The 12,021-nt window shown below is 40.1% G+C and overlaps 1 protein-coding gene across 1 annotated transcript; it reads right to left on the bottom strand.

Moving 5' to 3' along the window:
• Positions 1-675: 675 nt before the first annotated feature.
• Positions 676-3,686, bottom strand: LOC130718661 (FT-interacting protein 1). The gene has a single exon (XM_057569283.1). The coding sequence runs from the start codon at positions 3,382-3,384 to the stop codon at positions 988-990; it is 2,397 nt and encodes a 798-aa protein (XP_057425266.1). The 5' UTR covers positions 3,385-3,686; the 3' UTR covers positions 676-987.
• Positions 3,687-12,021: the final 8,335 nt, after the last annotated feature.

The raw sequence follows: 12,021 nt of genomic DNA, 5'->3' as shown, positions 1-12,021 counted from the left end.
TATTATTACTCAAATGAGCTAAGAGTCCCTTACAATTGGTATTTCCCTCTTATTTATAGAGGTAGAGTTGGGCTTTGGCGCCTTTATCTCATCCAAATGGGCCTGTTGGGCCTCGGGAAGGGAGACTCAATGTCATGGCACGTTCCCCGCCTGAGGTCGGGTTCCCTGGGGTCTCGCCCAATCCAATGCGATACAAAAATAAGATAGAAATAACAAGAGAATGTGAGATAGCAAGAGATAGAGAAAATACTTGTTTGAAAATATATAAATATTAGAAATTGGGAGGCATATACTCAACCACAAAAGCTAGCTCTTGTGGTTGAGTATAGGCCTCCCAATTTCTAATATGGTATCAGAGCCTATCTTAGATCCATTTGTTGTTTGTTGTGGAGACCTCCCATATATTAGGCACCCGTTGTTGTTGATTCCACGTTCCAGGTTGTTCAGTCCTAGACGTGAGGGGGTGTGTTAGAAGTCTCACATTGGCTAGAGATAGAGCATAGATAGTCTTTATAAGGGTAGTGCAAACCTCAACTCTTGAGCTAGCTTTTGTTGTTGAGTATAGGCCTCCCAATATCTAATAATAAACTTTTAAATGAACGTAAGAAACCAAAACTACCCCCTTCTAAGAGAATGCTTTGCAAGCCTTACAAGTTACAAGATAATACAAACGACTCAAGAATTTCTCACCTTTTGATCAACATTTCGTCAGAATGCGCTCTTATCTGAGTAGTTTAGAGGGTTGAACCTACATAAATTAACTACCCTGAAGAACTCATCGATTATTACAAGTATCACTAACACAAACTCGTTATTAGAAGAAAAGTATGACTAACAAAACTCATGAATTGGAAATTTGATAACAACAAACAAATGATTACTCTTTCCCCACCACCAAATAGTAAAGAATCAACATTGCACTAACACAACTACACAAGAACTGCATGGATCATAATATCTTCTCTTCTGCTTCCTTTGGTGCCTGCCTCAAAGCATGCTATCAGCACGAGATGGCAACCTCTTGAAGAAATTCCCAGGCGCCGAGGGTAGCTTGCTCCTGAACTTAGGATGCCTGAGCCAGTACATTCCAGCAACAGCAGCAACAATCTTGAAAGGCGTAACATACAGGGCAACCGCGACAGCAAGACAGAAAATCACAAACAAACTCGTCGCTCTTGGGTCTCTCCAACTCAACAAAGCATTAAGCCTCTCACCCTGAGTTGCAATATCTCCAACCACAGTTTGAATCCTCCCAGCCACACTTCTAAGCCTATCATATCTCATTTTTGTCACATCCTGAGCTTTTGAAGTTGGAAATGTGTCAAACTCCTCATCTAGTTCATCTGGGTGCGCCGCTTCGGCCCATGAAAGCTTGGTGTCCATGTGTGGAGGGTGGCGCGGCCGTGACCGGAAATTCCAAATTCCTATGAGAAACATGTAGAGGAAGATCGTGGGGAGGATTAATTCCGGATAGCAAAGGAGGATGAAGAATAGAACATGAACTAGAATTGTGGTCACTGGGTTCTTCCATTTCTGCACCTCACCAAGCCACTTGCTCATTGAGATTAGACCTGAAAACAATGTCACAATTCTAAAGAAATTGGCTTTGCTCCTTCTCAAACTCCATATATGAGAATCTACATCCAGCATGTACTCAACAACCTCCTTCCTTAGCGGCGGTTCTGCCCTCCCGAGGCGAACCGCGACGATGCTCATAGCCTGGTATCTTAAGCTGTCTAATTGGTTCACAGTGAATGGATGCTGGTAATGCATTTTGGGTAGCAAAGGGTGTCCATAAAGGTAGATAATGTGAGCTAAAGAGAGACATGTAAATCGAATTGCTAGTTGCAATTCACCCATTTTCTTTAGTCCCGTGGGACGAAGAACAAGTAGTGGGTATGAGTTCGTGTAAATCCTATCCATTTCCAATGTGGATAAACGAATTCTCACCTTGCCAATTCTAGAGTCGTTTTTAGCTCCACCACCAGGTGTTTGTTGAGATGTCGAACCCAAGTGGGAGTTGTCGAAAACCCCAAAAGTTATGACAGTGCAAGGATCATACACTTCCCATGTGTATTGCTCGTTCCATTTCGGGTTGAAGCTTTCTGTGATTGTTCTAGTTCTGACCCATTTGAGTCCATATTTTGCCACACAGTATGCATCAGTGGAGCTTTTTCCATCGTTTGTCTTCATAGGTTGGAGCCCTTGAGCACTCAAGATTCCCACTTCAAGAATCCCAATTGGCTGCTTCCATAGCTGTCTTGCAGTTGGTCTTGTGTCACTAATGTACATTGTGGATTCATCAAGAACATGATAACCACCTTCAAGACAGACCCGGAGGTGAATTCTGCTTGAAAATTTTCTTTCATTCCGCTTGTCACCCTCCAAAACACCAAAGCCGAATCTCTCAACGTTATACCACCGCGAGTCTACCGCGCGGTGATCCATACGGACCTCGAATTTGTTCAGCGGCAGGGTCAATTTGGCCACAACTTCATCTTTTGCTGCTGAAGCCTTGTTTTCTAGAGTTAGCACCAGCTGTTCTTCAAAAGGTTCAGCTGCCACAAACACCAGATCTTCATTCCACATTGGATTGGTTGTTTTTGTTGGACACAACTTTGTCTTTAGCATTTGTTGTCCAACTTGAGCCTTTACAAACACTTGGGGTGGCTGGCTTTTATCATGTGGCTCAACATCCTGTGCTTCAATAACATTAACTCTGAGGTACCAGAGCTTTGGATTGACATACACCTTTGATCTGATACTGTAAAGTCCTTCCCCTTTAACTGAAGCAGAATCTGAATGCCAAGCCTCTGGAAATGCTTCATCAGCTTGTGTTCCCAACCAAACAGCCAGCATGATTTCTCCTCTTCTCCTGGTTTCTCCCTTCAGATTCTCAAGCCTGTACCACTGAGGAGCCAAGGGGCTATCTGGGGGGACTCTTGTTGGAACTTCATGCATATCAAAGTCAACTTTCCCTATGTAGTCATCTCTGGCAACCATCTCTTTGTCTTTCACATATACTTCAACAAATGAAGACTGTATCTTTTCCTTTGAGAATGCAAAAACCTGCTTCCATTCAGGGTTGGTCTTCTTCTCAAAGTGCCTTGTTTTTCCCTTGTAATTGCCAACCTTCACCTCAACATAAGGGTCGACGCTTCCCGTGACAGGATTTGGTGGGAGTTCTTTGGCCTTCACCACACGAACATAGAGGTAGAACATCTGTTCCACCAGATCATAAGTGCTCGTAGCCCTTTCACTGTAAAGCCAACCACTGCCGCCGCGTTGTCCTCCATGTGGCCACCTTTCTCCAAGCGAGGGCTTTGTGTCTTTCAACTGGTAATCTTCTTGGTTTGACTTTGGAGCAGGTTTGGAAGAACTCATTGTGGCTTATTTGAAAAATTCACCTTTCAAATTGCTTCTTGCTGCAGAACCTGTACTTTCATGTGTTTTGAGGAATGAAACTGGAGAAGTAAATAAAAATTACTACCAGAACTGAGAGTCAGCAGAAGTGTCCTTTATTAACTGTTGTTGCTCAAACTCCTGGAACAGCAACAAATAGAAATTATGGAAAGACAAATATAATTGGACTCTCTTGAAAATAGAGATGTGAGACTTTGTTTATGCATGTCACCTTTAAGGCCCTGGTTTGGGGTCTCTTTTACAAGTCTATATTATTTGTGATCCTAATCAGTTCGGTTCTTATTGACTATGTATTTTAATTTTTTACCATAATTAAGCCTTTACCACCAAAACTTATGACATGATTCTTTCCTTTCCATGTCATGTGATCTCTTACAAAATTCAAGACACTTTGGTATACTGGATCGATAATGATAAGCGTGTTTGGATTAGATTGAATTGATTTTTAACATAATTCATTTTGGTTAATTAATTATGACAAAAGTGAGATGAAAATGAAATGATTTACATTTGTATACATTTTTTAGTCGAAAAATGTTGTGAAATTCAACTGCTTTACAATTGATTATGTCTACTAGGTTTTATGTATTTTATATGGTAGAGCAACATTCATCCCGGGTGCAATTGCTTCATGTAAACGCATTGTTAATGAAAATAGATATAGGAAAAGCCACTTTTTGAAATTCCATAAGCTTGTAAAGGCTAACAGATGATACCCCGCTTTATAGTTTAGAGAACAAAGATAGTCTTTTAGAAAAAATTAGCAGGCAGACTTGCACATAATCGCTGCCTTACTTTCCTAGATTCTTTTGTCTTTCTTCCATAACTTTCCCTATTGGCAAATTTTCTGGTTGAAGTCGAATTCGCCCCTTTTCCATTGTTTTGGAAATGCTTACCATTTAACGTGATCTAACAGTTTTGATGGATTAGTCTCATTATAGCCGATTATTGTATACTTTGGGAACAAAAACACTATGGAAGCAGAGAGTCAATAATAAAGAAATTGAAACAAATTAGGCTACAACATATTGAGGTCAAAGAAAAGGAGAATAGCATCAAAGAAAGCTTACCGGGTAAGTGAGCCATCAAAAGATGCTTTAGAACGTTATTCCCTCGCCTTTATTCGTCTTTAACTTAATGCTAGCTAAATTTTGGAATTTTTGCTAGTTGGAAGAATCGGAAATACTATAGATTAAATCCAATGATGCTTTCTCAGTTCTATTTTCTTAGGGAACTGTAGAGTATAAGCTAGACGGATCAAGATTAAGTCTTTTGTCCTCAAACAATGAAATTTTGACATATCACCTATTCATCATGTTATGAATATGCCACAATTGGTAACGAAAGGACACTAAATGAATGAGCACAAGAGAGAAAATGTGACACACAAAATTAACGTGGATTGGCAATTATGCGAGGATAGAGAATTTTCATATTCCTAATTTTAATGGAATGCTTACAAGCCTTCTTACAAAATTAGTACAAACCATGTAGAGATTAAAAAAAAGGAAAACTTATATCCAGTACTTTATGTGCTTTTTTTACAGTTTGTTAATTGAAATATGACAAGTGGAAAATTTTGTTAAGGCTTAATGGGTCAAATTGGTCCCTGTGTTTGTAGGGACTTTTGATTTTAGTCCCTCCCCGAAAAAAACTTGCTGATCTCTCCTTGCAGTTGCAATCATTTTGGTCTTAGTCCTCGTCGGAGGACGGAGCTCTGGCGAGGCTCCACGCCGGAGGGCGGAGCTCCGGCGAGGCTCCAAATGGCACGCTGACGTGTTTAAATTATCCCACGTGGATTTAAAAAAAAAGATAATTTAAACAAAATTAAAACCTAAAAAACCCTAAATACCCTTCGTTCACACCCCCAAATCCCTAAATCCCCAAATCATCTTCTCCTTCGTCAAGGAAAATCTCTGAATGGTACAATAATTGAGAATTTACTGGGACTGGTTTGCCGTAAATCGCCACCGTCTCCCGCAGAACCTTTCTCCTCGTGTTGCAGCTTGCACCTCCCCATCTTCGCTGTCGTTTCACAGAGTAGAGAGCCTTCACCTCGATAGTGTGGGTACTTTGATTTAGTATCTTCTCCTGAATAATTATTGTACCTAGTCCCAATAAATTCTCAATTTCATTATGATTTGTGACCTGAATCGTGTTTTCTCTTAATTATTGAGGAATGGCTCATTCATCAAGGAAAATCCTTGAATGGTCTTGCCATTATGCCTTTTTAGGAGGTTTTGAAGTTTCTGGTAGTATGGATCTGAGAACAGAAGAATTTCTTGACAGGATGAAAATATTGGACAAATATTTAGGGCAATGTGAGGTTTAGTAGGTATGAATTCAAGTGACTTTCTTTCTCTTATTTTTCATTGTGTAAAATTAAGACGGACTGAAATCAAGCAGATGAGTAATTTAGTTTTAAATTTTTGTGAAGATCATGGGAAATAAAAACGAAGGAGAAGATGATTTAGGGGATTTAGGGATTTGGGGGGTATGAAGGAAGGGTATTTAAGGTTTATTAGTTACATCAGTATAAAGCACTTAAGGTGTTCATAAGCCTTATTGAGAAACTTACCAAGGTATGCACAACTTTATTCATAATTTATGAATAAGGTTGCATAAGTTGTCTTCATAAATTTACAATAAACGAACAATAATAGCTCCCCTCTTCCATCATTAAAATTTAAAAAATCTAAAATTTTTAATCATCTTCATCATCTTCCCCTTCACCCTCTTCGACCATCTTCATCAAATTTTTTACATCAACTTCGTAGTCTTTCTTAATATTCTGCAAACTCCCCCCCCCCTCCCCCCCACCATCTTCATGTATACCCTTTTACCATCACCTGCCCAAAAACCCCAAAACCCAACAACAACAACAACAATAAAAGCATCAAATGAAACCCAGAAAACCCAACAAACAACGTACAAAATAATTACCAAGAAAACGTTTGAATAATCGGATAACAAGTTTGATAAAAAATAAAACCCTCACTATTTCTTCCCCCTCACAATCAATCCTCAACCATTCTACACATACCCTTCTTTATAGCATGCATGCCCTTCTTCTTAACAATCCTTCCTTTTCTGTTGTGAGTTTTAATATTTTTGGGGTTTCTAGGTTTTAATTTGTTGGTGATGTCTCCTTTATTGCAATGAGGGGGATTTGGTTTGAGGTTGTTTGGGTCACTGGTTTGGTAGTTTGATGGAGGTTTGGAGTTTGGTTGCTTGGGTGATTGGCTCAACAGTTTGGTGGTTTGATGGAGGTTTGGGGTTTGATTGTTTGGGTCACTTGTTTACTGGTTCAATGGAGGAGGGTGTCATCATAGCGTTTCTTAGAGGCGATGGTGGAGGAAGGAGGGGATTATGATGAGGATCGGTAGAAGAGGAAAGAGGGGAGGAAGAAGGGGATTGAGAAAAGAGGAAGAGAAAGAGATTGAGAGAGGTAGATACGGGGACGACAGGGGAAGATTCAGAGATTGACGAAGCGAGATTCAGGGGTTGAAGTCGCTTCATCATCAAATTTTTTGGGTTTCTTTGAGGTGGCGATGAGGGTTTCTAAGTTTGGATTTGTTAATATTTGTGGATTTGTTGATGTTTGCGATTTGGATAATGTTTAAGGCTTGGATGTGTTGTTATTTTTGGGTTGGTGAGCAATGGCTTTATTGGTTTGTAGATGAGCAAGAGCTTGAAGAACACTTAAAATTAAGGGTTAGCTCAAGTGGTAAAATTTAGGGCACGTGGGCGTAACACATATATGGGCTAGTTTGGTACGTCGTATTAAGCATGATAGTATAAGCTTGTAACACCCCGATTTCGGTGGCGTCACTTTAGTAACCAAAAAGAAAACTTAAGCGGAAAAACGTGAATATTTTTTTTTCGATAGTAGAATTAGAAACTGAATGAGATGAAACTCAACAACGAAAGATAACAGAACTAATATACAATATAAATACAGCCCTCGCTGTAGTACCAAACCTCGTCACGAGTAACCTCCAGTGACGGGAAGTAACAGAAAGTAACGCCCGTAGGCAAAAGGTACAATCCAAAAGAAAAGTTTAAGTGTCCGCAACACAAACCTCAAAATGAGAATGAGTTAGCCCAAACGGCCTAAAACAAGACCCCCTAGTCCAACCAACTCTCTGTGATTTCCGTAGAGAAACCACACAAAAAGCTATCGGCGGGAAACTACCCTGTTCCCAAATGAAACAATGACATCCAGAGCTATGACTCTACTCCTACACTAATCTTATCTCGAGGAGCTCACACCAGCGCTCAAAACTATATGCTAGCGTGATCGTCGTCCGAATCTGAATCCAGAACGACCAAGTCTATGTACACCATCCGTCCTCCTCTCGCTACCGCGTTGCGCTCCTGTTCCAGCATCTCAAACCTAGTTCCCCCCGAAGGATAAACCATCATGAACCAGTCCGCCATGGACATCTGACAAAGGGCGTAGTCCGCCAAAGCACACACAGAAGACGCGAGGGTCAATTCCAAAGAATTATGTAAATAATAAATCCAATAGGTAAAGATAAGGAGTAGCCACTTAGGCTTATAAGTTAGAGACAACATCCTAGGGTTGTATATTTCACAATGAATATAAACGATAATAATGACAATTAACATGCATCAAATAGGATTAACAAGTATCAATCACACTCAGCAACTAAGTCAGTATGCATGTTGCATGAAATGCAATGCCAGTTAACCAAATGCATTCCGGAAGGATGGGCATCAACGAGTCAATCCTAGCACCAGCAACGGTGGGACCATTTCCGCTCGCGTGTCTCTTACACCACACAAAGTGTAGTCAGATCAGCAGTGAACCCGAAGGTCTGCCATTTCCGTCTGCTACTAAGAATCACCGCAGTGTTCTTATAAGGAAATCCGGGTCTTATGACCATTTTGGAATCCACCGAGGTCCGAAGTCCGTCTCGTGTTAATACCTCAAAATGAGTGCATGAATGCAAAGTGATTAGCCAAACAACGTATCCGACGTCACTCGACACGTCGCCACGTGTTCTAACTAACTTATTTGTCTCTAAAAAGAATACCCTAAGGTAAAAGTCGATTCTGCGACAAAATACAATTAATCGTAAAATGAGTGCAAACACTCACGATAACTCTTCAGGTCATCAATGCTCTCACAAAGTCTCACGCTTCAGTGGAGTCTTATACAATCACGAAGTCTCACGCTTCAGTGAAGTTTTATGCTTTCACAAGGTCTCACGCCTCAGTGAATTTACGCATTTGCACGAAGTCTCACGCTTCAATGAAGTTTCATGTTGTTCACGAGGTCTCACGTCTCAGTGAAGATTCTCAGCTCATCCCTTAGATGGCTAAACAAACTGCTCAAGGAGCGAAGGAGTATCAACATACTCAGAAACTTACAATTTTCCTAAAACTTGGACTCGACGACAATTCTCATTTTCCAAAACTGATATTCAATTCCAAAGCTTGCATCCGAGAGTGTTATCATTATTTAAAGGTTTAGAGGTTGTTTAATATCTTATGAGTTTTCCTTGTGAAAATAGTTTCCTTTTAGTCTTATCGTATTTCCTATAAGTTTTCAAAGATCCCATAATCCCAATGTAATCCCCAGAGAATGTCTCGATCCACTAAAACACTAACAAGGCCCGAACTCCGTTCGTCCCGTCAAACTTTCTCAAAATCTCAAAATAAAATCGGCATGACCTGCCCGTTATTCTCACTCAGAAGCATAACAGATATATGTGTGACAGCATAGTTAAATTAGCATAGTCCAACAATCATGGCACATATATCAACACATCCTAGAATAACCACGTAGCACTTAGCATATAAAGCAGATATCACACATCCTAGGTTAACCACTTAACACATAGCAGGTAATTCAAACTCAAAAACAGTCAGTAGATGAATAATCTACATTGTCAGCCGAAGCCTCAGAAAACTCTTCCCAATCAAACACAAACAAGTGCATAAACAATAAATCAAGTCGAATACGTCGACACCTAAAGCATTAACTAATACTTCAGTGAGTAGCCCTCACCTGTAGATTCTCCAGGGTTCTCTTCAAACGCTCCTTCACAATCAGCTCCTTGTTCTTCAGGAAATTCCTCAAAAGAACCTTAGAGTAAAAACCACAGAATTCCATCAAAATCTATCAGAAACTCAGCAATCAATACTCACTAGGGTTACACGAAGTAGCATATACTCCGAGGTACGATAATCTAGCGCGAAAGGACAAGTTTTTGAAAAAGAAATTTTCCTCCTCCTCCTAGGGTGCTCACGGCCACACATGGTAATTGTGTGTGTCGATTTTTCTTCGATCAAACTCGGTTCCTAGGCTATTATTAGTCGTAACTAAGGTGAATCTAAACTCGGAAAAATTATCGGATCGAAAACTGTCGCAGGGGTATTTTGGTCAATATTTTTAGCTCAGAATTTCAAAACTGAAATTTCGAAATGCAAATTGGATGGGGTTGATACTAACGATGATTATGACGACTAATCTTACTAACGCTAAGCTAAGTCGAGGGTTTTAAGCCCAAAGGTTGGAACTTTAGCCAAAAGTGGGTATTATGAGCAGAATTGAAACTCGGCGGCAATTCGGCGAGAATCGGCGAAATGTAATCCGCTAAACATGCTCAGGGGCACGCAAGGAATAAGTTTAGATAAAAAGATGAAGTTATTTGGATAGTTTTGCAAAAAGCTCAAAACTTAGAGCACAGAAAAAGCATAGAGAAAAGCGGCAGAATTTACGATCAGAAGTAAGGATTAGCATCAGTACCTTGAGGCCTACGCGTAGCAACGAACTGTGGAACGATCAAGCAAGAATCGGCGAAAAACTCTTCTCCTCCTCCTTCCTCCTTGGTCGCGGGTTTGGTTGGGTTTTTGGGTGAGATTTTTGTTTTCTTTTCATTCTTCAAGCTACACATATATATAGTGAATGAAATGGAAGATATTTATCAAAGATCGGATAAGGATGAATAGATATTTATCAAGATCGGATAAGGATGAATAGATATTTATCAAGATCGGATAAGGATGAATAGATATTTATCAAAGATATTTTGAGAAGATATTTTGTAAAGATATTTTGAGAAGGTATTTTGTAAACCGGTACAGTTTAATGGAAAACGCGGAAAAATGAAAATTTCGCGATTCCGATTTTTTTCCTGCACAATCCTCCGTGAATCCTAAGATAGGTTCTGGCGACAGAATTCCAAAACTCAAAAGAGGTTTCTTGGAATTAAGACAAACGATCCAAAGTCGGTGTAAATCTATTTTACCCGATAAGTTACTTTTTGCAGTTGATGTCGGATGAGAAAACTTCTCTCTGAAGAAAGATTGAAAACATCAAGAGAAATGGGTGTACGCGTGTGGAATCTTCATTTGAAGCCCCGAATAGAAAAAGTCTTCATCGTCGGTTGATTTTAGGGTTTTTGAACAATTAGGGTTTTAGTTTCGGCAAACTTCCGAGGATTGGAATCGGACGTTCGTAGATTCTAGAGTTTCGCCTTGGAACACTTGTTATATAAGGATTAAGAGAAGTTCTAACATTTCTCTGAAGATTTTTGGAATTAGTTTCCATCGTCTCTTTAAGTGTAAACTAGCTATTTGCTAGGGTTTTTGCCCTAGGTTTAAGCGTATATCGATCGTGCTATACCTTTTATCGATTTTGATACACTCCTTAGACTTTTCCTGAACTTTCTCCTTCACAAATTTATTCCTTCCGATAAACTCTTGTTTAGGTTTTCTTTCACGATACATCAAGCCTAATCGTAAATGGAAATCTCTTCCACTTATTCTAAGCTTAAAAACTTGGGTCTTACATTACTACCCTCCAAAAAGAAAGCTTCGTCCTCAAAACTTAGGGTTCAGTAAAAGCTCCGGATATTATTCCTTGATCTTTTCCTCCAATTCCCATACAGCACCGTCCGTGTCTTTGTTCCAAATAACTTTACTAAAGCACTCTGTCTTCCCCTCGATTGTTTCACTCTTCTAGTCCCAATGTTGACCGACGGCGTCTCAACAGACATATCATCTTCAACTTTCCGAGATTTAACTACAATCGTAAATGCTAACATCACTAAATCTCTTATTCGGTTGCAGTCCAAAAGACAACGATGGTGGGATAACCAATCCATTCCTAGGATAACATCTAGGTTCTTGAGAGTTAGGCATACTAGGTTAGCATGATGGACTCTATCTTTATATGTTACCGGACATTACGTACATGCAGTATTAGCAAGTAGAGTTTCGGCAGGAGTGGTAACTATAAGATCGAAGCTTAAAGCAGTAATAGGAAGTTTTAATCGGGTCACACATTCCCTAGAGATAAATGGGTGCGTTGCACCGGAATCGAAAAGTACAGTTAGGAGATTACCGTCAATCTCGCAGTCTCCTCTGATCAGCCCATCGACTCCTCCAGCATCTTCACCATCCATGGTGTAGACTCTTGCGTTAGCAGCAGGACGCTTTCCACGAGCAGTGTTGACAATTGGTTCCGTCTTGGGTGCTCTACACTGACCGGCAGTATGCCCCATTCTGTTACATTTAAAGCATTTGGGCCTCGTGTCGGGACAAGCATTGGCATAGTGTCCCGGC

Source organism: Lotus japonicus, chromosome 5 (genome assembly GCF_012489685.1).
Source record: "Lotus japonicus ecotype B-129 chromosome 5, LjGifu_v1.2".
Taxonomy (NCBI): Eukaryota; Viridiplantae; Streptophyta; class Magnoliopsida; order Fabales; family Fabaceae; genus Lotus; species Lotus japonicus.
This window is presented reverse-complemented; position numbering and strand designations above follow the sequence as displayed.